Here is a 24,055-nt window from a genome sequence, read left to right as displayed (position 1 = left end):
GGAGTGTGCGTGCGGGGGGAGTGGGGCAGAGGGGAGTGAGCGTGCGAGAGGAGTGGGGCAGAGGGGAATGTGCGTGCGAGAGGAGTGGGGCAGAGGGGAGTGTGCGTGCGAGAGGAGTGGGGCAGAGGGGAGTGTGCTTGCGAGAGGAGTGGGGCAGAGGGGAGTGTGCGTGCGAGAGGAGTGGGGCAGAGGGGCGTGTGCTTGCGAGAGGAGTGGGGCAGAGTGGAGTGTGCATGCGAGTGGAGTGGGGCCGTGTGCTTGCAAGGGGTTGCAAGTGTTTGTGCGAGGGGAGTGTGCTGGAGGGGTGTGTGCGTGTGAAGGGTTTAGTGGGGAGTGTGCGTGCGAGGGGGGTAGAGGGGAGTGTGCGTGCGAGGGGGGTAGAGGGGAGTGTGCGTGCGAGGGGGGGTAGAGGGGAGTGTGCGTGCGAGGGGGGTAGAGGGGAGTGTGCGTGCGAGTGGGTAGAGGGGAGTGTGCGTGCGAGGGGGGTAGAGGGGAGTGTGCGTGCGAAGGGGGATAGAGGGTAGTGTGCGTGCGAGGGGGTAGAGGGGAGTGTGCGTGCGAGGGGGGTAGAGGGGAGTGTGCGTGCGAGGGGGGGTAGAGGGGAGTGTGCGTGCGAGGGGGGTAGAGGGGAAGTGTGCGTTCGAGGGGGGTAGAGGGGAGTGTGCGTGCGAGGGGGGTAGAGGGGAGTGTGCGTGCGAGGGGGGTAGAGGGGAGTGTGCGTGGGAGGGGGGTAGAGGGGAGTGTGCGTGCGAGGGGGGTAGAGGGGAGTGTGCGTGCGAGGATGGTAGAGGGGAGTGTGCGTGCGAGGGGGGTAGAGGGGAGTGTGCGTGCGAGGGGGGTAGAGGGGAGTGTGCGTGCGAGGGGTGTAGAGGGGAGTGTGCGTGCGAGGGGGGTAGAGGGGAGTGTGCGTGCGAGGGGGGTAGAGGGGAGTGTGCGTGCGAGGGGGGTAGAGGGGAGTGTGCGTGCGAGGGGGGTAGAGGGGAGTGTGCGTGCGAGGGGGTAGAGGGGAGTGTGCGTGCGAGGGGGGTAGAGGGGAGTGTGCGTGCGAGGGGGGTAGAGGGGAGTGTGCGTGCGAGGGGGGTAGAGGGGAGTGTGCGTGCGAGGGGGTAGAGGGGAGTGTGCGTGCGAGGGGGGTAGAGGGGAGTGTGCGTGCGAGGGGGTAGAGGGGAGTGTGCGTGCGAGGGGGGTAGAGGGGAGTGTGCGTGCGAGGGGGGTAGAGGGGAGTGTGCGTGCGAGGGGGGTAGAGGGGAGTGTGCGTGCGAGGGGGGCTAGAGGGGAGTGTGCGTGCGAGGGGGTAGAGGGGAGTGTGCGTGCGAGGGGGGTAGAGGGGAGTGTGCGTGCGAGGGGGGTAGAGGGGAGTGTGCGTGCGAGGGGGGTAGAGGGGAGTGTGCGTGCGAGGGGGGTAGAGGGGAGTGTGCGTGCGAGGGGGGTAGAGGGGAGTGTGCGTGCGAGGGGGTAGAGGGGAGTGTGCGTGCGAGGGGGGTAGAGGGGAGTGTGCGTGCGAGGGGGGTAGAGGGGAGTGTGCGTGCGAGGGGGGTAGAGGGGAGTGTGCGTGCGAGGGGGGTAGAGGGGAGTGTGCGTGCGAGGGGGTAGAGGGGGAGTGTGCGTGCGAGGGGGGTAGAGGGGAGTGTGCGTGCGAGGGGGGTAGAGGGGAGTGTGCGTGCGAGGGGGGTAGAGGGGAGTGTGCGTGCGAGGGGGGTAGAGGGGAGTGTGCGTGCGAGGGGGGTAGAGGGGAGTGTGCGTGCGAGGGGGGTAGAGGGGAGTGTGCGTGCGAGGGGGGTAGAGGGGAGTGTGCGTGCGAGGGGGGTAGAGGGGAGTGTGCGTGCGAGGGGGGTAGAGGGGAGTGTGCGTGCGAGGGGGGTAGAGGGGAGTGTGCGTGCGAGGGGGGGTAGAGGGGAGTGTGCGTGCGAGGGGGGTAGAGGGGAGTGTGCGTGCGAGGGGGGTAGAGGGGAGTGTGCGTGCGAGGGGGGTAGAGGGGAGTGTGCGTGCGAGGGGGGTAGAGGGGAGTGTGCGTGCGAGGGGGGTAGAGGGGAGTGTGCGTGCGAGGGGGGTAGAGGGGAGTGTGCGTGCGAGGGGGGTAGAGGGGAGTGTGCGTGCGAGGGGGGTAGAGGGGAGTGTGCGTGCGAGGGGGGTAGAGGGGAGTGTGCGTGCGAGGGGGGTAGAGGGGAGTGTGCGTGCGAGGGGGGTAGAGGGGAGTGTGCGTGCGAGGGGGGTAGAGGGGAGTGTGCGTGCGAGGGGGGGTAGAGGGGAGTGTGCGTGCGAGGGGGGTAGAGGGGAGTGTGCGTGCGAGGGGGTAGAGGGGAGTGTGCGTGCGAGGGGGGTAGAGGGGAGTGTGCGTGCGAGGGGGGTAGAGGGGAGTGTGCGTGCGAGGGGGGTAGAGGGGGAGTGTGCGTGCGAGGGGGGTAGAGGGGAGTGTGCGTGCGAGGGGGGTAGAGGGGAGTGTGCGTGCGAGGGGGGTAGAGGGGAGTGTGCGTGCGAGGGGGGTAGAGGGGAGTGTGCGTGCGAGGGGGGTAGAGGGGAGTGTGCGTGCGAGGGGGGTAGAGGGGAGTGTGCGTGCGAGGGGGGTAGAGGGGAGTGTGCGTGCGAGGGGGGTAGAGGGGAGTGTGCGTGCGAGGGGGGTAGAGGGGAGTGTGCGTGCGAGGGGGGTAGAGGGGAGTGTGCGTGCGAGGGGGGTAGAGGGGAGTGTGCGTGCGAGGGGGTAGAGGGGAGTGTGCGTGCGAGGGGGGTAGAGGGGAGTGTGCGTGCGAGGGGGGTAGAGGGGAGTGTGCGTGCGAGGGGGGTAGAGGGGAGTGTGCGTGCGAGGGGGGTAGAGGGGAGTGTGCGTGCGAGGGGGGTAGAGGGGAGTGTGCGTGCGAGGGGGGTAGAGGGGAGTGTGCGTGCGAGGGGGGTAGAGGGGAGTGTGCGTGCGAGGGGGGTAGAGGGGAGTGTGCGTGCGAGGGGGGGTAGAGGGGAGTGTGCGTGCGAGGGGGGTAGAGGGGAGTGTGCGTGCGAGGGGGGTAGAGGGGAGTGTGCGTGCGAGGGGGGTAGAGGGGAGTGTGCGTGCGAGGGGGGTAGAGGGGAGTGTGCGTGCGAGGGGGGTAGAGGGGAGTGTGCGTGCGAGGGGGGTAGAGGGGAGTGTGCGTGCGAGGGGGGTAGAGGGGAGTGTGCGTGCGAGGGGGGTAGAGGGGAGTGTGCGTGCGAGGGGGGTAGAGGGGAGTGTGCGTGCGAGGGGGGTAGAGGGGAGTGTGCGTGCGAGGGGGGTAGAGGGGAGTGTGCGTGCGAGGGGGGTAGAGGGGAGTGTGCGTGCGAGGGGGGTAGAGGGGAGTGTGCGTGCGAGGGGGGTAGAGGGGAGTGTGCGTGCGAGGGGGGTAGAGGGGAGTGTGCGTGCGAGGGGGGTAGAGGGGAGTGTGCGTGCGAGGGGGGTAGAGGGGAGTGTGCGTGCGAGGGGGGGTAGAGGGAGTGTGCGTGCGAGGGGGGTAGAGGGGAGTGTGCGTGCGAGGGGGGTAGAGGGGAGTGTGCGTGCGAGGGGGGTAGAGGGGAGTGTGCGTGCGAGGGGGGTAGAGGGGAGTGTGCGTGCGAGGGGGGTAGAGGGGAGTGTGCGTGCGAGGGGGGTAGAGGGGAGTGTGCGTGCGAGGGGGGTAGAGGGGAGTGTGCGTGCGAGGGGGGGTAGAGGGGAGTGTGCGTGCGAGGGGGTAGAGGGGAGTGTGCGTGCGAGGGGGGTAGAGGGGAGTGTGCGTGCGAGGGGGGTAGAGGGGAGTGTGCGTGCGAGGGGGGGTAGAGGGGAGTGTGCGTGCGAGGGGGGTAGAGGGGAGTGTGCGTGCGAGGGGGGTAGAGGGGAGTGTGCGTGCGAGGGGGGTAGAGGGGAGTGTGCGTGCGAGGGGGGTAGAGGGGAGTGTGCGTGCGAGGGGGGTAGAGGGGAGTGTGCGTGCGAGGGGGGTAGAGGGGAGTGTGCGTGCGAGGGGGGTAGAGGGGAGTGTGCGTGCGAGGGGGGTAGAGGGGAGTGTGCGTGCGAGGGGGGTAGAGGGGAGTGTGCGTGCGAGGGGGGTAGAGGGGAGTGTGCGTGCGAGGGGGGTAGAGGGGAGTGTGCGTGCGAGGGGGGTAGAGGGGAGAGTGCGTGCGAGGGGGGTAGAGGGGAGTGTGCGTGCGAGGGGGGGTAGAGGGGAGTGTGCGTGCGAGGGGGTAGAGGGGAGTGTGCGTGCGAGGGGGGTAGAGGGGAGTGTGCGTGCGAGGGGGGTAGAGGGGAGTGTGCGTGCGAGGGGGGTAGAGGGGAGTGTGCGTGCGAGGGGGGGTTAGAGGGGGAGTGTGCGTGCGAGGGGGGTAGAGGGAGTGTGCGTGCGAGGGGGGTAGAGGGGAGTGTGCGTGCGAGGGGGGTAGAGGGGAGTGTGCGTGCGAGGGGGGTAGAGGGGAGTGTGCGTGCGAGGGGGGTAGAGGGGAGTGTGCGTGCGAGGGGGGTAGAGGGGAGTGTGCGTGCGAGGGGAGTAGAGGGGAGCGTGCGTGTGAGGGGGCTCGAGGGGATTGTGCGTGCGAGGGTGCTAGGGGGATTGTGCGTGCGCGGAGGTAGAGGGGAGCGTGCGTGCGAGGGGGGGAGCGTGCGTGCGTGGGGGGTAGAGGGGAGCGTGCGTGCGAGGGGGGTAGAGGGGAGCGTGCGTGCGAGGGGGGCAGAGGGGAGCGTGCGTGCGAGGAGGGCAGAGGGGAGCGTGCGTGCGAGGAGGGCAGAGGGGAGCGTGCGTGCGAGGAGGGCAGAGGGGAGCGTGCGTGCGAGGGGGGCAGAGGGTAGCGTGCGTGCGAGGGGGGCAGAGGGGAGCGTGCGTGCGAGGGGGTTTGGGCGGTGGGGTGTGTGCGTGCGAGGGGAGTGTGGCCGAGGGTTGTGTGCGTGCGAGGGGAGTGGGGCAGAGGGTTGTGTGCGTGCGAGGGGAGTGGGGCAGAGGGTTGTGTGCGTGCGAGGGGAGTGGGGCAGAGGGGTGTGTGCGTGCGAGGGGTGTGTGTGTGCGAGGGGAGTGGGGTAGAGGGGTTTGTGCATGCGAGGGGAGTGGGGCAGAGGGGTGTGTGCGTGTGAGCCGTGTGGTGTAGAGGGGTGTGTGCTTGTGCGTGGAGTTGGGTAGGTGGGTGTGTGCCTGCGAGGCAAGTGGGGTAGAGGGGTGTGTGCGTGCGAGGGGAGTGGGGTAGAGGGGTGTGTGCGTGCGAGGGGAGTGGGGTAGAGGGGTGTGTGCGTGCGAGGGGAGTGGGGTAGAGGGGTGTGTGCGTGCGAGGGCAGTGGGGTAGAGTTGTGTGTGCGTGCGAGGGGAGTGGGGCAGAGGGGTGTGTGCGTGCGAGGGGAGTGGGATAGAGGGGTGTGTGCGTGCGAGGGGAGTTGGGTAGAGGGGTGTGTGCGTGCGATGGGAGTGGGGTAGAGGGGTGTGTGCATGCGAAGGGAGTGGGGTAGAGGGGTGTGTGCGTGCGAGGGGAGTTGGGTAGAGGGGTGTGTGCATGCAAGGGGTGTGTGTGTGCGAGGGGAGTGGTGTAGAGGTGTGTGCATGTGTGCCGTGTGGTGTAGAGTGGTGTGGGCTCGAGGGGTGTGCGTGCGAGAGGAGTTGGGCAGAGGGGAGTTTGAAGGTGGGAGAGGGCATTGTGTGTGTGAGTGGATGGGCACAGAGGGTTGTGTGCGCGTGAGCGTTGAAGAGGGGAGTGTGTGTGCGAGGGGATCCCATGGGAGTGCGTGCGAGGGGGGCAGAGGGGAGCGTGCGTGCGAGGGGGGCAGAGGGGAGTGTGCGTGCGAGGGGGGCAGAGGGGAGTGTGCGTGCGAGGGGGGCAGAGGGGAGTGTGCGTGCGAGGGGGGCAGAGGGGAGTGTGCGTGCGAGGGGGCCAGAGGGGAGTGTGCGTGCGAGGGGGCCAGAGGGGAGTGTGCGTGCGAGGGGGCCAGAGGGGAGTGTGCGTGCGAGGGGGCCAGAGGGGAGTGTGCGTGCGAGGGGGGCAGAGGGGAGTGTGCGTGCGAGGGGGGCAGAGGGGAGTGTGCGTGCGAGGGGGGCAGAGGGGAGTGTGCGTGCGAGGGGGGCAGAGGGGAGTGTGCGTGCGAGGTGGGCAGAGGGGAGTGTGCATGCGAGGGGGGCAGAGGGGAGTGTGCGTGCGAGGGGGGCAGAGGGGAGTGTGCGTGTGAGGGGGGCAGAGGGGAGTGTGCGTGCGAGGGGGGCAGAGGGGAGTGTGCGTGCGAGGGGGGCAGAGGGGAGTGTGCGTGCGAGGGGGGCAGAGGGGAGTGTGCGTGCGAGGGGGGCAGAGGGGAGTGTGCGTGCGAGGGGGGCAGAGGGGAGTGTGCGTGCGAGGGGGGTGGGGCGGTGTGGTGTGTGCGTGCGAGGGGTGTGGGGTGGAGTGGTGTGTGCGTGCGAGGGGAGTGGGGCGGAGGGGAGTGGGGCAGAGGGGTGTGCGCGTGCTAGGGGAGTGGGTCAGAGGGGTGCTTGTGTGCGAGGGGTGTGTGCATGCGAGGGGAGTGGGGCAGAGGGGTGTGTGCGTGTGAGCTGTGTGGTGTAGAGGGGTGTGTGCGTGTGAGTGGAGTTGGGTAGGTGGGAGTGTGCGTGCGAGGCGAGTGGGGTAGAGGGGTGTGTGCGTGCGAGGGGAGTGGGGTAGAGGGGTGTGTGCGTGCGAGGGGAGTGGGGTAGAGGGGTGTCTGCGTGCGAGGGGAGTGGGGTAGAGGGGTGTGTGCGTGCGAGGGGAGTGGGGTAGAGGGGTGTGTGCGTGCGAGGGGAGTGGGGTAGAGGTGTGTGTGCGTGCGAGGGGTGTGGGGTAGAGGTGTGTGCATGTGTGCTGTGTGGTGTAGAGTGGTGTGGGCTAGAGGGGTGTGCGTGCGAGGGGAGTTGGGCAGAGGGGAGTTTGAAGGTGGGAGAGGGGATTGTGTGTGTGAGTGGATGGGCACAGAGGGTTGTGTGCGTGTGAGCGGTCAAGAGGGGAGTGTGCGTGCGAGGGGATCCCATGGGAGTGCGAGCGAGGGGGGCAGAGGGGAGTGTGCGTGTGAGGGGGGCAAAGGGGAGTGTGCGTGCGAGGGAGGCAGAGGGAAGTGTGCGTGCGAGGGGGGCAGAGGGGAGTGTGCGTGCGAAGGTTGGCGTGTAGAGGGGAGTGTGCTTGTCAGGGGAGTGGGTTGGAGGGGATTTTGGATGCGAGGGGGGTAGAGGGGAGTTTGGGTGCGAGGGGGCTAGAGGGACGTGTGCGTGCGAGGATGTTGGAGGGGATTGTGCGCGTGAGGGTGTTAGAGGGGAGTGTGCGTGTGATGAGAGGCGGGTAGTGGGGAGTGTGTGTGTGAGGGGGCCAGAGGGGAGTGTGTGTGGGTGAGAGGAGAGAGTGTGCGTGCGAGAGGGGCAGAGGGGAGTGTGCGTGTGAGGGGAGTGCGGTATTGGGGTGTGTTTTTGCGAGGGGAGTGGGGTAGAGGGGCGTGTGCGTGCGACTGGATAAGGGCTAGAGGGGAGTGTGCGCACGAGGGGAGGGGGCTGGAGGGGATTGTGAGTGCGAGGGGGCTAGAGGGTAGTGTGCGTGCGAGGGGGGTGGGGTGTGTGCGTGCGAGGGGAGGGGAGTGGGGTGTGTGCGTGCGAGGGGAGTGCCGGTGCGAGGGGGCTCCCAGGGGTAAGATGTGAGAGAACACTGTTGGGGAGAGTGTATGTGTGAGGGGGTTAGAGTGGAGTGTGAGTGTGACAGGGGTAGAGGGGGAAGATGTGAGAGAGGAGGGTAGGGGTGATGGTGTGTTGGGGGGACGGGTGAAGGAGAGTGTTGGGGGGAAGGAAGTGTGTGGGTCTTGGGGGTGGAAGTTGGGATAGGGTGGCTGCGGTGAGGACAGGACGGTTTGGGGGCAGGGAGGGAGGTTGAGTGTGTGATGGGAGGGTTTTGGTGTTGAGGGGGTGGAAAGTGCAAGAGGCTGATGGGTGAGAGTGGGAGGGTGCAGGTGAGGTGGGGAGAGAGGCAGGGGAAGGGTTTGTGGTTGGACAAGAGGGAGGAGTGTACGTGAAGGGAAGCGGGGTGCCGGGAATATGACCGGGCAGGGGTCAGAGGGGAGTGGGCCAGGAGAGGGGTACGTGGAGGAGGAGTGATTGGTCGGTGGGAAGTGCGTGGGGAGATGGCCAAGTGGAGAGTGGACGATAAGATTTGGTGGGTTCCGGGGCGCGAGTTTTGAGGTAGTTGGGAAAGGATTGGTGCTTATGAATGTGGGGAAAGAGTAGAGGCTTGGGATAGATATTTGTCATAGGGAAGGCATGGGCAGCCTTGATATATTTTGAACAGGAAGCTATTTGTTCCTTTACGTACTGCATTAGGAATTGAAAGGATTTTCATCGCTGGATGACCTCCTGCACATCAAAGGCATCACGGGCCATCTTCTGGAGAGGAACTGTGAACTGCTGTTGTGCCACACCAGTAAACTGAGTACGGAGACCAGCATGCAAGGGTTGTCCAGCAGCTCTGATAGCGTAAGTCAACATTTCCAATCAAACTCTGCAGCCACGAGAAAATGTTGTTGAGGCACATTGGTGTCAGGATTTCACATTTCTATCTCTACGGAGGGATTAGCACGGGATGCAAGACCACACAGGGAAAAGGGGATAATTTGAAAACTGCCTTTTCTGTTGATGGGATCTCGGTTGCTGTTTATAACCATGGATATGTGATTTCCAGTTCAGATCCGTGCAAGGTCTGTTTGTGTTTTTTAATACAAAAAAATCTGCATAAACATCCTTATTTCAAAGCCTCTTTCAATCGTCCAACCTTCTGAGAGCTCTGTACTCTGTTCTTTTGAGTGTCAACTTCTGAGAATAGAGGCCCAGTTTCCCTAGTCTCCCTTCATCGGACAGTCCTGCCATCCCAGAAACAGGAGGTGATATTGTCACTGGACTGGCAATCAGGGGCTCTGGAGATTCGGGTTGCCCTGTCTCACTGGCAAGTCATTCTCATGTTGGCAGACTGTGACCAGTGGGGTACCGCAAGGATCAGTACTTAGACCCCAGCTGTTCACAAAATATATCAATGATTTGAATGTGGGGACCAAATGTAACATTCCCAAATTCACAGATGACACAAAGCTCGGTGGGAATACCCGTTGTGAGAAAGCAGCAGAGCGGCTCCAGGAGGGTTTGGACCGACTGTGAGTGGTCAAGAACATGGCAGATGGAATATAATGTGGAAAAATGAGGCTATCCACTTTGATAGGAGGAACAGATGAGCAGAGTATTTCTTAAATGGTGAGAGATTAGAAAGTGTAGGTGTACAAAGGACCTGGGTGTCTGCATTAGTAAGCCACTGAAAACTAACATTCAGATGCAGCAAGCAAGCTAATGGAATGTTAGCCATTATTGAAAGAGGATTCGAGTACAGGAGTAGCGGGGTCTTCAATTGTATAGAACCTTGGTTAGACCACACCTGGAGCACTGTGAGCAGTTTTGGCCCCCTTACTTTAGGATGGACATTATTGCTATAGAGGGAGTTACTTTTAATCATTTACACGATGTGGATGTCATTGGCTCGGCCCTAATTGTCCTTGGGAAGGCGGTGGTGAGCTGCCAGGTAATCCTCAGGATGTTGATTGTGGGGGATTCAGTGATGGTAATGCCATTTAATGTCAAAGGGTGATACAAAGAACAAAGGAAGGTACAGCACAGGAACAGGCCCTGCGGCCCTCCAAGCCTGCGCCGATCATATTGCCGTCAACTAAAATATTTTGCACTTCTGGGGTCCGTATCCCTCTATTCCCATCCTATTCATGTATTTGTCAAGCTGCCTCTTAAACACCACTATCGTACCTGTTTCCACCACCACCTCTGGCAGCGAATTCCAGACACTCACTACCCTCTGCATAAAAAAACTTGCTCCACGCATCTCCTTTATAGCTTGTTCCTCTCACCTTAAATCTATGTCCCCTAGTAATTGACTCTTCCACCCTGGGAAAAAGCTTCTGACTATCTACTCTGTCCATGCCACTCATTTTGTAAGCTTCTATCAAGTCGCCCCTCAATCTCTGTCGCTCTAGTGAGAACAATCCGAGTTTCTCCAACCTCTCCTCATAGCTAATAGATGGTTAGATTCTTGTTGGAGATGGTCATTGTCCGGCACTTCTGTGTCTGGAATGTTACTTGCCACTTGTCAGCCCAAGCCTGGATATTGTCCAGTTCTTGCTGCATTTGGACATCGACTGCTTCAGTATCTGAGGAACAGTGAATGGTGCTGAACATTGTGAAATCATCAGTGACCATCCCCACTTCTGACCTTATGATGGAAGGAAGGTCATTGATGAAGCAGCTGAAGATGGTTGGGCCGAGGACACTACCCTGAGGAACTCCTGCAGTGATGTCCTGGAGCTGAGATGACTGACCTCCAACGACCACAGCCGTCTTCCTTTGTGCTAGGTATGTCTCCAACCAGTGGAGAGTTTTCCTCTGGTTCCCATGGACTGCAGTTTTGCTAGGGCTCCTTTATGCCACATTCAGTCAAATGCTGCCTTGATATCAAGGGCAGTCACTCGCACCTCACCTCGGGAGTTTAGCTCTTTTGTTCATGTTTGAACCAAGGCTGTAATGAGGTCAGGAGCTCAGTGGCCCTGGCAGAACCCAAACTCTGCATTATTGCTAAGGAAGTGCTGCTTGATAGCACTGTTAATGACCCCTTCCAATTCTTGACAGATGATGGAGAGTAGACTGATGGGGTGGTAATTGGCCGAGTTGGATTTGTCCTGCTTTTTGTGTGCAGGACACACCTGGGCAATTTTGCACATAGCCGGGTAGATGCCAGTGTTGTAGCTGTACTGGAACAGCTTGGGCTAGGAGCATGCTAAGTTCTGTTGCACATGTCTTCAGTACGATTGCCGGAATATTGTCAGGGCCCATAGTCTTTGCAGTAGCCAGTGCCTTCAGCTGCTTCTTGATATCATGTGGAGTGAATTCAAAGTTTGCAACTTGTAATTATCCTTACGGATCTGTACATATCTGTAAAGACTTAGTTGTGGCTGAAGGCATATTGTATTATAGCTCATCTTTTCTAGGTTAATAAATACCTTATTGTTTTGTTAAAAGTTCATCAGCTGACTCCTATGACTGTGCAGTAGCCTTTCTGAGCAAAAAATAAAAGTTAGGATCTATCAAGCCGGGTTGCACCTTGGGATCTGTCTTGGCCAGTGGCAACATCAGCTGGGATCACAATAGTCCAAAGTTGGGATGCTGAGTGGCTTGGAGGGGAACTTGCAGGTGGTGGTGTTCCTATGCACTTGCTGCGTTTGTCTTTCTAGGTGGTGTTGGAATTATATCTCTTGAGGCTGAAATTTTCTTTCACAAAATAGATGACTTGGCATTAGCTATATATGCGGATGCCAACCTGGGATATTTTTTAAAACGGTCATAAGCTCACTTTAGAACTGTCAACGAGCAGGCCTCATCCAAGACCTTTATGGTTCTTAAGGAGGAGTTTGTTTTGAATTGCAAGGCACGTTAATTAATGAAAAGCTGGAATACAAAAGGGCAATCACGTGGCAGAGGCAAACGTTAAGTTTGAACCTGTGGTTTTGCTTTCATTCTTGTTGGGGAACAAGCTGAGGAAGGAAGGTTACCCTAGCTGGCTCCCCCTCTCTACCTTGTCTAGAATTGTGTGACTATCAACCTGTAACCAGAGAACCCTTACCTATGCAACTAGTCTGCATTTGGATCTGCAAAGCTGGGACCAGTTGGTGAGAATTTCCAGACATCCACCAGGACCAATGGCCCATCTTCACAGGAGGGAAGTCCAGGTCGACAGCATCGGGACCCTGCAGACTTTATTCTGTAATGCTCATCCTCCAAAGCCCATCTCTGCAGAGACTCTATCTGTTTGACCTTTGTCTGTGTAATGCATGTGCACACGCTAGGGGAATTCTTTAGGAAGAGATGGATGGCTATTTCCTGATTGCAATTGTGTGTTAACCAGTACTTGCAACTAAAACTCAATGATTATTTTAAAACAAAACTATTTCTGAGTTTTTGGAAGAAGCCTGGTTAGAGTCTCACTTCTTCTGGCCACTGAAATTGGCCATTTCAGTGAGAAAATTAAACGTTTAAATTAATGGTACGGCCTGTGTAGTAGTGGGGCTTGATAATTCGAGCTCTCCTCCCATCCCGGGCGTGATGGATAGATAGAGGTCACGGATTTGGAAGGTGCTGTTGAAGGAGCCTTGGCGAGTTGCTGCAGTGCACCTGGTAGATGGTACACACACTGCTGCCACCGTGCGTCAGTGATGGAGGGAGTGAATGTTGAAGGTGCTGGATGGGTTCCAGTTAAGCGAGCTGCTTTGTATGACACGTCAGTCAGTGTCTGTAAAGCGAGGTGATGACATTTAGCTGTGCATCTTTGGCCTGATGGAGGATTTCACTCTTTATAAACTGTCTCTTGACAGAAGCTGACCATATACTGCCAGTACTAACTCTCATTGTTCGCTACCATTGTTTCCAATATGATTAGCCAGTAAGATTGCTCATTCACAGAGTGCAAGGACTTGCTGTTTGTATATAATCTTTCCTGCACTCATTTTGTAATGGAGGAAAATTGCTTAGGAGGAAAATTCTCGGTGAGATTATCAGGACTAATAATTGAGCTGATTTTTGGACAAATATGACAAAGCATGAAGTCCACAAATATTTTCAGGTATTTTTTGAGAGAAATAGTGAACTGGACATGAGTAAAGTTTCCTGCTGTCTTTTTAAAAAAAAAAGTTCCAGGGTTTTTAAGATCCAAAGAACAGGCTGCTGGGTCTTCCCATCGGGCAGTAACATGGTTTACCTCAGTACAGCTCTGGTATCAATCTAGATTTTGGGTCAAAGTGGGATTTAACTCGTAGCTTGTGTTTCTGTACCAGGTTAATACGGATGTGTAGGTGTAGTTTACTTTGGGCATCAGAGGGATATAACTGCTGTTCCCTTCACTGATCTGGATTAGATGCTACACAATCTCCTTTCTTGGTTTTGCTGAAAGTGGCACTCTGCCACCACCTGCTGGCTGTTCAGAGATAGCAGCATTTTCAGCTGTGCTTGTGCTCCTTTGTTACTCTGCAGTGGAATTAATTAAAACCAGTCTTTGTTCAGTAACCTTCTAATACAGTAACTGGTTAGTGATTCTGGATTTGATGTGAGGGTAACATGAGCTGCATATTGGTAAAGAGCGGATATCAATGCAACCTCATTGAAGTCTTCAGGTGTAAGAAGGGAATTGATCAAACTGGATCAGGTAAATTGTTCGCTGTTGCAAATAAAGGGTGGGAATGGGATGCAAGCTCAAAAGGAGAAAGTTAGAAGTAAGGTGGTGGGGAGGTGGGTGGTGTTGGGGAAAAGTTGGTCAGAACTTTTCACATAAAGGGCAATTAATCTTTGGAACAAGTTACCAAGGTAGGATGGTAGGAATGGAAGCAACAGATAATTGATCATGTTCCTTGAAAGATAAGGTGAATCACTGGGCTTGATCTTTCAAAATGGAGGGGATATTGGGCCTTCCTAGAAGAAATTTTAGGAACAGTATGATGGGCTATTACAGTAATCAATGTGTGTTAGACAACAGCATTCTGCCTAGCAGCAATATGGGCAGTGATGGATGAGGAGCAAGAAAAATGGTTGAAAACTAAGATACAAAGGTGGGGAGAAGGAAGTGAGAGATGAAGAAGAAATCTGTGTGCAAGAACTTAATATCAGGCACTCCCTCTTTCTCTCCCACCACCCCAGCCATATCTCCCTGAGCTTGCAGGGCTTAAAACCATCAGTCACAATCATGGCCATTGTGTTTGCATCTTCACTGAGTTCGCACAGTAATTTCAGAGGTATTATATGAGAACCTGTTGCAAACCTTCAATGTAGGCTTTACCACACAACCACATATAGTCCTTTCAACCCAGGTCAGCACAGGGCCTCATCAAAAAAACCTCATTTCCACCCCAGCCAGCCAGCCATCAGTAACCTTTATCTCCAGGACAGGGAGGGCATTCTATTAGAAACTCAGGATAGGAAACCTGTATCTGATTTAATTTGGCATTTTCTGAAAAGAGTTGGATTGATGTCAGTGTGGTTAGAGAAGTATTGTGCAGCTTTGTAGGTAGTGAGAAGAAAGTGAAGGTGGTGTGGCAGGTAAATCCTTGCTTGAGCTATACAGGGACTCTGGAGGAAAGAAACTGATGGACTGAATAACCTCCTCTCCCTTTTGAATCTCCTTTACCTTAAAACTTATGTGTAATCTTATTTTAAAGTTAAAGTTCCATAAGCTTATAAGAATTGTCTACTTGATGTACCTTGAAACCCACCAGTTGGAGTTATTCTGGCAGCAATCTTCCTATTATCTCCTTCCTTTAGCCTCCCTTTCCCTGCTCCTCAAAACAAAGGACTGGAATTTAGGTTTTCTTGCAACTGCTAAATAGATGCAAGGTGCTTGCTCTGCTTTTAATTGTCCAGCTCCTCTGTGGTGGGATGTAGGCTACCCACAGTAGACCTGTCATGGCATTTTCCAAGTTGCTATCTGTTCACAGCGCAGCAAGTAAGTTTCCATATTCTAACAAAAATCTGCCATTCAAAAATTGTTCCTTAAGTGTAACTTCCACCCCAGTGTGCTTGTGAAATGTCCTTGGAGCCCATTCACTATTGCAGCACTTGCAAGAAATATTAATTCATCACAGAACAACAGTCTAGTGAGGCCCTCCATTGGCCTGCTTTCCTCTTACAGAGAGAGTGCAGCGCCATGCTGTTGATGTCCGTTCTGACAGTTTTGGTTTGCTGTGCCTTTTGCATATTGTTCATGTTTTTAATATAGCAGTCGGTGATTACTCACGCTGTTGATGCAAAGCACATGAATAAAATAGGGATGTGACATTGGGTTAACCACTGCTGTTAATTTGCTGGCTTGTAGTTTGTTCTACTGAATTAAGCCAGTTCCCTCATCTGAAAACATGAAAGAATGTTGAAGGGATGGGCAATAAATGCTGGCCTAGCCAGCGACGCCCCCATCCCGTAAATAATGAAGTTGAAGTAGAAGTTTGTTTTACTGACCTGAGTAATGATAGTCCGTGCAAAGACTGCTCGTGTTTATCAATGCCCTTGCCCAGCCTGGACAGACCTTTTGTATCGAATTCCCCTGATATAATACTGCAAACTTATGAATGGAAATTGAGAACGGTTCCCCAGTTCTGAGGTCACTGGACCAGAACGTCACACCATTCCACAGGTTTTCTCTGAAACTCTGCTGCTTCTCCCATGCTCTCCTGAAAGCACTGGGGTTTGCTCCAGTGCGGTTTCATGAGTATCAGCTTCTCTCCAGTTAGGCTACTGTTCTTGAGCTTGGGTGTGTGTGTTTAGTATTCAGCCAAATTGGGCATCTCAATGGAATGCTCTGCTAAATTCAGGGTTCACCCATACACCATTTACAGAGAAGCTTATTGATTATCAGTCATGATCAGGACTGCAAAATCTGCAGGATCTTCACTTTCTTCCCCTATCACTAGCACAGCTAATAGCACAGAGCAGCCACATGCTTTGTCAGTCAAATATAGTAACACTTTCTAACATTTAAGATTGGCTATGATTATTTAGAATATATATATAGAAACATAGAAATTAGGAGCAGAAGTAGGCTATTCAGCCCTTCGAGCCTGCTGTGCCATTCATTATGATCACGGCTGATCTTCCAACTCAATAGCCTATTCCTGCTTTCTCCCCACACCCTTTGATCCCTTTTGTCCCAAGAGCTATATCTAACTCCTTCTTGAAAACATAAAATGTTTTGGCCTCAACTACTTTCTGCGATTTCCACTCTCTGGGTGAAGAAATTTCTCCTCATCTCAGTCCTAAATGATCTACCCCGTATCCTCAGACTGTGACCCCTGGTTCTGGACTCCCCCACCATCGGGAACATTCTTCCTGCATCTACCCTGTCTAGTTCCGTTAGAATTTTACAGGTTTCTTTGAGATCCCCTCTCATTCTCCTGAACTCCAGCAAACGTAATCCTCACCAATTCAATCTCTCCTCATATGTCAGTCCCACCACCCCAGGAATCAGTCTGATAAACCTTTGCTGCACTCCCTCTATAGCAAGAACATCCTTCTTCAGATAAGGAGACCAAAACTGCACACAATATTCCAGGTGTGGTCTCACCAAGGCCCTGTACAATTGCAGCAAGACATCCCTGCTCTTGTACTCGATTCCTCTTGTTATGAAGGCCAACAAATCATTTGCCTTCTTTACCGCTTGCTGCACCTGCATGCTTACCCTAAGCGACTGGTGTACAAAGACACCTAGGTATCATTGCACATTCCCCTCTCTCAATTTATAGCCTTTCAGATAACCTGCCTTCCTGTTTTTGCTACCAAAGTGGATAACCTCACACTTATCCACATTACAGTGTATCTGCCATGCATTTGTCCACTCACTCAGCTTGTCCAAATCACACTGAAGCATCTCTGCATCCTCCTCACAGTTCACCCTCCCACCTAGCTTTGTGTCACCTGCAAATTTGGAGGTATTACATTTAGTTCCCTCATCTAAATCATTAATATATATTGTGAATAGCTGGGGTCCCAGCATCGATCCCTGCGGTACCCCACTAGTCACTGCCTGCCATTTGGAAAAAGACCCATTTATTCCGACTGTTTCCTGTCTGCCAATCAGTTTTCTATTCATCTGAATGCACTACCCCCAATCCCATGCACTTTAATTTTACACGCTAATCTCCTATGTGGGACTTTGTCAAAAGCCTCCTGAAAGTCCAAATAAACCACATCCACTGGCTCCCTCTCATTAACTCTACTAGTTACATCCTCGAAAAATTCCAGTAGATTTGTCAAACATGATTTCCCTTTCATAAATCCATGCTGACTCTGTCCGATTCTGCCACTGTTTTCCAAGCGCTCAGCTGTTAAATGTTTTATAGCGGACTCTAGAATTTTCCCCATTATCGACGTCAGGCTGACTGGTCTATTTTCTCTTTACCTCCCTTTTTAAATAGTGGGGTTACATTAGCTACCCTCCAATCTGTAGGAACTGTTCCAGAATCTATAGAACCTTGGAAGATGACCACCAATGCATCCACTATTATAGGGCCACTTCTTTAAATACTCTGGGATGCAGATTATCTGGCCCTGGGGATTTATCGGCCTTCAATCCCGTCAATTTCCCAAACACCATTTACCTACTAATACTGATTTCTTTCAGTTCCTCCTCTCACTAAACCCTGTGCTCCCCAACATTTCTGGTATGTTATTAGTGATTGAAAACAGCGCGAGAGGAGAGTCATTCGGGAGATTGAAAACAGCGCGAGAGGAGAGTCATTCGGGAGATTGAAAACAGCGCGAGAGGAGGGTCATTCGGGAGATTGAAAACAGCGCGAGAGGAGGGTCAGTCGGGAGATTGAGAACAGCGCAAGAGGAGAGTCATTCGGGAGATTGAGAACAGCGCAAGAGGAGAGTCATTCGGGAGATTGAGAACAGCGCAAGAGGAGAGTCATTCGGGAGATTGAAAACAGCGCGAGAGGAGGGTCAGTCGGGAGATTGAGAACAGCGCGAGAGGAGGGTCAGTCGGGAGATTGAGAACAGCGCGAGAGGAGGGTCAGTCGGGAGATTGAAAACAGCGCAAGAGAAGGGTCAGTCGGGAGATTGAAAACAGCGCAAGAGAAGGGTCAGTCGGGAGATTGAAATCAGCGCGAGAGGAGGGTCAGTCGGGAGATTGAAAATAAAAGGAGGGGAAGCTGAAGAGGAGCGGCCAGTGTGTGAGTGGCCCAGTGAAGGAGTGGAGCTTTGAGGCTTTGGCTCGAGTGGCTTCGGCGAGCAGAGACTGAGGAGGAGCTTGCTCCCAGTGAGGTAAGGCCGGTTAATTTCCTTTAATTAATTTAGGAGTAGGTAATGGAGGCAGCAGTTAGGGCAGTCGAGTGCACCAAATGCAGCATGTGGGAAGTCATGGACAGCACAATTGTCCCTGATGACTACACCTGCAAAAGGTGCATCCAGCTACAGCTCCTGAGAAGCCGAGTTAGGGAACTGGAGCTGGAGCTGGATGAACTTTGGACCATACGGGAGGCAGAGGCAGTAATAGACAGGAGTTTCAGGGAGACAGTCACCCCCAAAAATCAGGAGGCAGGCAGCTGGGTGACTGTCAGGAGAGGGAAGGGGAATAGACAGAAAGAGCAGAACACCCCTGTGGCCGTTCCCATCAACAATAGTTATACCGTTTTGGATACTGTTGGTGGGGACGACCTACCAGGGACAAGTTGTAGTGGTCGCGTCTCAGGCACCGAGACTGGACCCTCAGCTCAGAAAGGAAGGAGGGAAAAGAGGAGAGCAGTAGTGATAGGGGATTCGATAGTTAGGGGGACAGATAAGAGGTTCTGTGGGAGAGATCGAGAATCCCGCATGGTCTGTTGCCTCCCTGGTGCCAGGGTCCGCGATATCTCAGATCGAGTTCTTAGTATTCTCAGGAGGGAGGGTGAGCAGCCAGATGTCGTGGTCCATGTAGGGACCAATGACGTGGATAGGAAGGAGGAGGAGGTCCTGCAAAGAGAGTTTAGGGAGTTAGGTGCACAGCTGAAGGACAGGATCTCCAGGGTTGCGATCTCAGGGGTGCTACCTGTGCCACGTGCTAGTGAGGCTAGAAATAGGAGGATAATGCAGCTAAATACGTGGCTAAGGAGATGGTGCAGGAGGGAGGGCTTCATGTTTCTGGACAATTGGGCTCTGTTCCAGGGAAGGTGGGACCTGTTCCAACGGGACGGTTTGCACCTGAACTGGAGGGAGACTAACATCCTTGCGGGTAGGTTTGCTAGTGCTGCTCCGGGAGGTTTAAACTAGATTTGCAGGGGGAGGGGAACCATAGTGTTAGAGCAGATAGTGAGGTGGAGGAGGATAAAGGTCAAGTGAGGAATGCATGTATAGACAGAAATTAAGGGTTTGTATGTGATAGAAATGTTCTCAGGTGCATCTATTTCAATGCAAGGAGTATTGTCAGAAAGGCAGATGAGTTTAGGGTGTAGTTTGGCACGTGGGATTACGACATTATTGCTATTAGTGAGACTTGGTTGCAGGAGGGGCAGGACTGGCAGCTCAATGTTCTGGGGTTCCGTTGTTTCAGACGTGATGGGGGGTGGGGTATGAAAGAGGGAGGAGTGGCATTACTAGTCAGGGACAATATCACAGCTGTGCGTAGATAGGACAGCCCGGAGGGCTCGTCTACAGAGGCCATATGCGTGGAGCTGAGGAACGGGAAAGGTGTGACCACACTATTGGGTTGTATTATAGACCGCCCAATAGTCAAAAGAGAATTGGAGGAGCAAATCTGTAGAGAGATAGCAGACTGATGTAAGAAACAGAAAGTTGTGATAGTAGGAAATTTTAACTTTCCACATGTTGACTGGGACTCCCATACTGTAAAAGGGCTGGATGGCTTGGAGTTTGTCAAATATGTTCAGGAAAGTTTTCTAAATCAATATATAGAGGTACCAACGAGAGAGGATGCAATACTTGATCTCCTAATAGGGAACCAGACAGAAGTATGTGAACATTTTGGGTCCAGTGACTACAATGTCATTGGTTTTAAGTTAATTATGGATAAGGATAGGTCTGGTCCTCGAGTTGAGATTCTAACTTGGAGAAAGGCTACTTTTGTGGAAATGAGAAAGGATCTAGGAAGAGTGGATTGGGATAAATTGTTTTCTGGCAAGGATGTGTTCAGTAAGTGGAAGGCATTCAAAGGCGAAATTTTGAGAGTGCAGAGTTTGCATGTTCCTGTCAGGAAAGGCAAAGGCAAAGTTAACAGGCATAGGGAACCTTGGTTTTCAAGGGATATTGGCGATCTGGTTAAGAAGAATTGAGAGGTGTATAGCAGGTATAGGCAACAAGGAGCAAATGAGGTACTTGTAGAGTATAGAAAATGTAAGAAAATACTAAAGAAGGAAATCAGGAAGTCAAAAAGAAGACATGAGGTTGCTTTGGCAGATAATGTGAAGGTAAACCTGAAGGGTTTCTACAAGTATATTAAGAGTAAAAGGATAGTAAGGGACACAATTGGTCCCCTTGAAGATCAGAGTGGTCGTATATGTGTGGAGCCTCACGAGATGGGGGAGATCTTAAACAGTTTTTTTGCATCAGTATTTACTCAGGAAACTGGCATAGTGTATAAGGAAGGGATGGAAACAAGCAGTAGTGTCATGGAACATATAGAGATTAAAGAGGAGGGAGGAGGTGCTTACAGCGAATAAAGGTACATAAATCCCCCAGGCCTGACATGATATTCCCTCGGACCTTGAGGGAGACTAGTGTAGAAATTGCAGGGGTCTTAGCAGAAATATTTAAAATGTCCTTAGCCATGGGTGAGGTGCTGGAGGATTGGAGAGTAGCTCATGTTGTTCGGTTGTTTAAAAAAGGCTCCAAAAGTAAACCAGGTAATTACAGGCCAGTGAGCCTGACGTCAGTACTAGGTAAATTATTGGAAGGTGTTCTGAGAGATTGGATATATAATTATTTGGACAACCAAGGGCTGATTAAGGATAGTCAGCATGGCTTTGTGCATGGTAGGTCGTGTTTAATGAACCTTGTGGAGTTTTTCGAGGAGGTTACCAAGAAAGTAGATGAAGGAAAGGCTGTGGATGTTGTCTACATGGACTTTAGTAAGGCCTTTGACAAGGTCCCACATGGGATGTTAGTTCAGAAGGTTCAGGCACTTGGTATCCATGGAGAGGTTGTAAACTGGATTCAAAATTGGCTTTGTGGGAGAAGACAGAGAGTGGTAGCAGATGATTGCTTCTCAGACTGGAGGCCTGTAACTAGTGGTGTGCCTCAGGGATCTGTGCTGGGACCATTGTTGTTTGTTGTCTATATCAATGATCTGGATGATAATGTGGTGAATTGGATCAGCAAGTTTGCTGATGACACTAAGTTGGAGGCGTTGTGGGCAGCGAGGAAGGCTTTCAAAGCTTGCAGAGGGATCTGGACCAACTGGAAAAATGGGCCAGAAAATGGCAGATGGAATTTAATGCAGAAAAGTGTGAAGTGTTGCAATTTGGAAGGACAAACCAAGGTAGGACATACACAGTAAATGGTAGGGCACTGAGGAGTGCGGAGGAACAAAGGGATCTGGGAGTTCAGATACATAATTCCCTGAAAGTGGCGTCACAGGTAGACAGGGTTGTAAATAAAGCTTTTGGCATACTGGCCTTCATAAATCAAAGTATTGAGTATAGGATTTGGGATGTTATGGTGAGATTGTATAAGACATTGGTGAGGCCAACTTTGGAGTATTGTGTGCAGTTCTGGTCGCCTAACTACAGGAAGGATATCAGTAAGATTGAAAGAGTGCAGAGAAGATTTACTAGGATGTTGCCGGGTCTTCAGGAGTTGAGTTACAGGGAAAGATTAAACAGGTTAGGACTTTATTCCTTGGAGCGTAGAAGAATGAGGGGAGATTTGATAGAAGTTTGCAAAATGATGAGGGGTATAGACAGTGTAAATGCGAGTAGGCTCTTTCCACTTAGATTAGGAGAGATAAACACGAGAGGACATGGCTTTAGGGTGAAAGGGGAAAGGTTTGGGGGAACATTAGGGGGAACTTCTTCACTCAGAGTAGTGAGAGTGTGGAACGAGCTGCCATCTGACGTGGTAAATGTGGGCTCACTCTTAAGTTTTAAGAATAAATTGGATAGATACATGGATGGGAGAGGTCTGGAGGGTTATGGACTAGGTGCAGGTCAATGGGACTAGCGGAATAATATTTCGGCACAGACTAGAAGGGCCAAATGGCCTGTTTTTCTGTGCTGTAGTGTTCTATGGTTCTAGTATCCTCCTTTGTGAAGACAGAACCAAAGTATGTATTTAGTTGGTCAGCCATTTCTTTGTTCCCCATTATAAATTCCCCTGTCTCTGACTGTAAGGGACCTACATTTCTCTTCACCAATCCTTTTCTTTTCACATATCTATAGAAACTTTTACAGTCAGTTCTTATGTTCCCTGCAACTCTCGTACTCTATTTTCCCCTTCTTAATCAATCCCTTGGTCCTCCTTTGCTGAATTCTAAAGTGCTTCCAATCCTCAGGTCTCTTGTTTTTTCTGGCCAATTTGTATGTCTCTTCCTTGGATCTAATATTATCTCTAATTTCCCTTGTCAGCCTTCCGTTTAAGCCGTCCCTTGTAAGAATATTTAATCTTAATTCTGTCTTGGACTATAATTTTACTTTTTCTCATGGCGAGGGCCCTCTTTCTAAGTTCATGCTTAAAATTTCAGGTAAGTCAGTTATTTGACGTTGTGACAGACAGTTACTGCTGTGAATATGTTAACGACTGCTCTTTTGAAGTAAGAATTGAGAATGGGGGAAATGTTGAGAAAAGCAGCCCAAAGCTCTGCACCATTACTTGCTGCTGGAATGTATGTACTGGGTGAGGGGGTGGGATTAATCTTGGCTCTCAGCTTCCAAGGTAGAGGTCTCCAGACTCTCGTAAAATTAGATGAGGTTCAGTCAGAGTGCCAGTGTCTGTACAGCTGTGGCCAGCACCATCAGCAGAGTGAATGCAAAGATGCCAAGTTACACATGATTCCAATAACCTCCTGGGGCTTTGCCCAACTCTTAACTATTATCAAAAGAGCAGATTGATTGTCATTCCAACTCATTCCTGTTAGTAACTGGGATGTAACTGGTACAGGATGGCTGCTCCATCTATGATGCTTGCTGCACCCTGAGAGGAATTTTTGAGGTGTTCACTATGATATTAGCAATGTAGATGCTAACATTTGTATCTTTACCGTCCCCGACAAAGTGCCATTGCTGAAAGCATGACACCACAGGCCCTGTGTCACCTACTGATGTCTCAGAGCAGAGAGCACATGATTTTCTTTTTATCATTTTTTTATTTTTGTTTGGCTGTTTGAATTGGATATGTGGAAGCAGTTGTTGGAAATTGGCGCCTGTCCCAATGCTCTTAATTTATGGTCACAGCAAACAAAATATTTTGCGTAAGTAGACTCACTGAATTGGAACTTGATTTTATGTATGATTGGGATGGGATTGTGTGACAAAGGGCAAGTGATTGCTCTTCTATCATGGCCTTTTCTACTGCCTGTGGAAAGAGACAGCCTACCTTGTTATCTGTTTGCAAAGACAGCAAATCTTTCTCCCTTTTTTGATTCATTCATGGAAAGGCCCATCTCTAATTGTCCTTGAGAAGGTGGTGGTGAGCTGCCTTCTTGAACCGCTGCAGTCCATATGGTGTAGGTACACCCACAGTGCTGTTAGGGAGGGAGTTCTAGGATCTTGACCCAGTGACAGTAAAGGAACGGTGATTGTTTCCAAGTTGGGGTGATGAGTGGCTTGAAGGGGAACTTCCAGGTGTTGGTGTTCCCATCTATCTGCTGCCCTTGTTCTTCTATATGGTAATGGTCGTGGGTTTGGAAGGTACTGCAGTGTATCTTGTAAATGGTACACACTGCTGCCACTACACTTGTGGTGAAACATACAAACATAGGAAATTGGAGCAGGTGTAGGTCATTCGTCCCCTCGAGCCTGCTTTGCCATTGAATATGATCATGGCTGATCCTCTATCTCAACACCGTACTACCACTCTCTCCCCATGCCCCTTGATGCCTTTAGAGTCCAGAAATCTATCTATTTCCTCCTTAAATATATTCAGTGACTTGGCCTCCACAGCCTCTGTGATAGAGAGTTCCACAGGTTCATCACCCTCTGAGTGAAGAAGTTTCTCCTCATCTCTGTCCAAAATGGTCTATGCTGTATTCTGATTCTGTGACCCCTTCCTCTAGAGCCCCCCAGCCAGAGGAAACATCATCCCTGCATCCAATCTGCCCATCCCTGTCAGAATTTTATGTTTCAATGAGACCTCCCCTCATTCTTCTAAAGTCTGATGAATACAGACCTTGACCCAGTCTCCTCATACGACAATCCTGCCATCCCAGGAATTACTCCCTCTATGACAAGTATATCCTTTCTTAGGTAAGGAGATCAAAACTGCACACAATACTCCAGGTGTGGTCTCGCCAATGCCCTGTACAGCTGCAGTAAGACACCCTTGTCCCTGTGTTCAAGTTCTCTCGCAATGAAGGCCAACATGCTATTTGCCTTCTTAGCTGCTTGATCGACTTGCATGCTTGC

At 52.8% G+C, this 24,055-nt stretch overlaps 1 protein-coding gene across 2 annotated transcripts in view; it reads left to right on the top strand.

Moving 5' to 3' along the window:
- Window positions 1–24,055, top strand: part of LOC121284359 (F-box/WD repeat-containing protein 7-like) — a 248,451-nt gene that overhangs the window by 23,219 nt on the left and 201,177 nt on the right. The window contains exon 2 of one of the 2 annotated variants that reach the window (XM_041199777.1): window positions 8,247–8,399. In XM_041199777.1, the coding sequence (XP_041055711.1) occupies window positions 8,247–8,399 (153 nt within the window). Of the gene's footprint in view, window positions 1–8,246; window positions 8,400–17,638; window positions 17,769–24,055 lie in introns of those variants that run through there. The other variant, XM_041199778.1, reaches the window with a different exon arrangement.

Source organism: Carcharodon carcharias, chromosome 11, assembly GCF_017639515.1.
Source record: "Carcharodon carcharias isolate sCarCar2 chromosome 11, sCarCar2.pri, whole genome shotgun sequence".
Taxonomy (NCBI): domain Eukaryota; kingdom Metazoa; phylum Chordata; class Chondrichthyes; order Lamniformes; family Lamnidae; genus Carcharodon; species Carcharodon carcharias.
The sequence above is the reverse complement of the archived record's forward strand: the minus strand, read 5'-3'. Positions and strand labels throughout refer to the sequence as shown.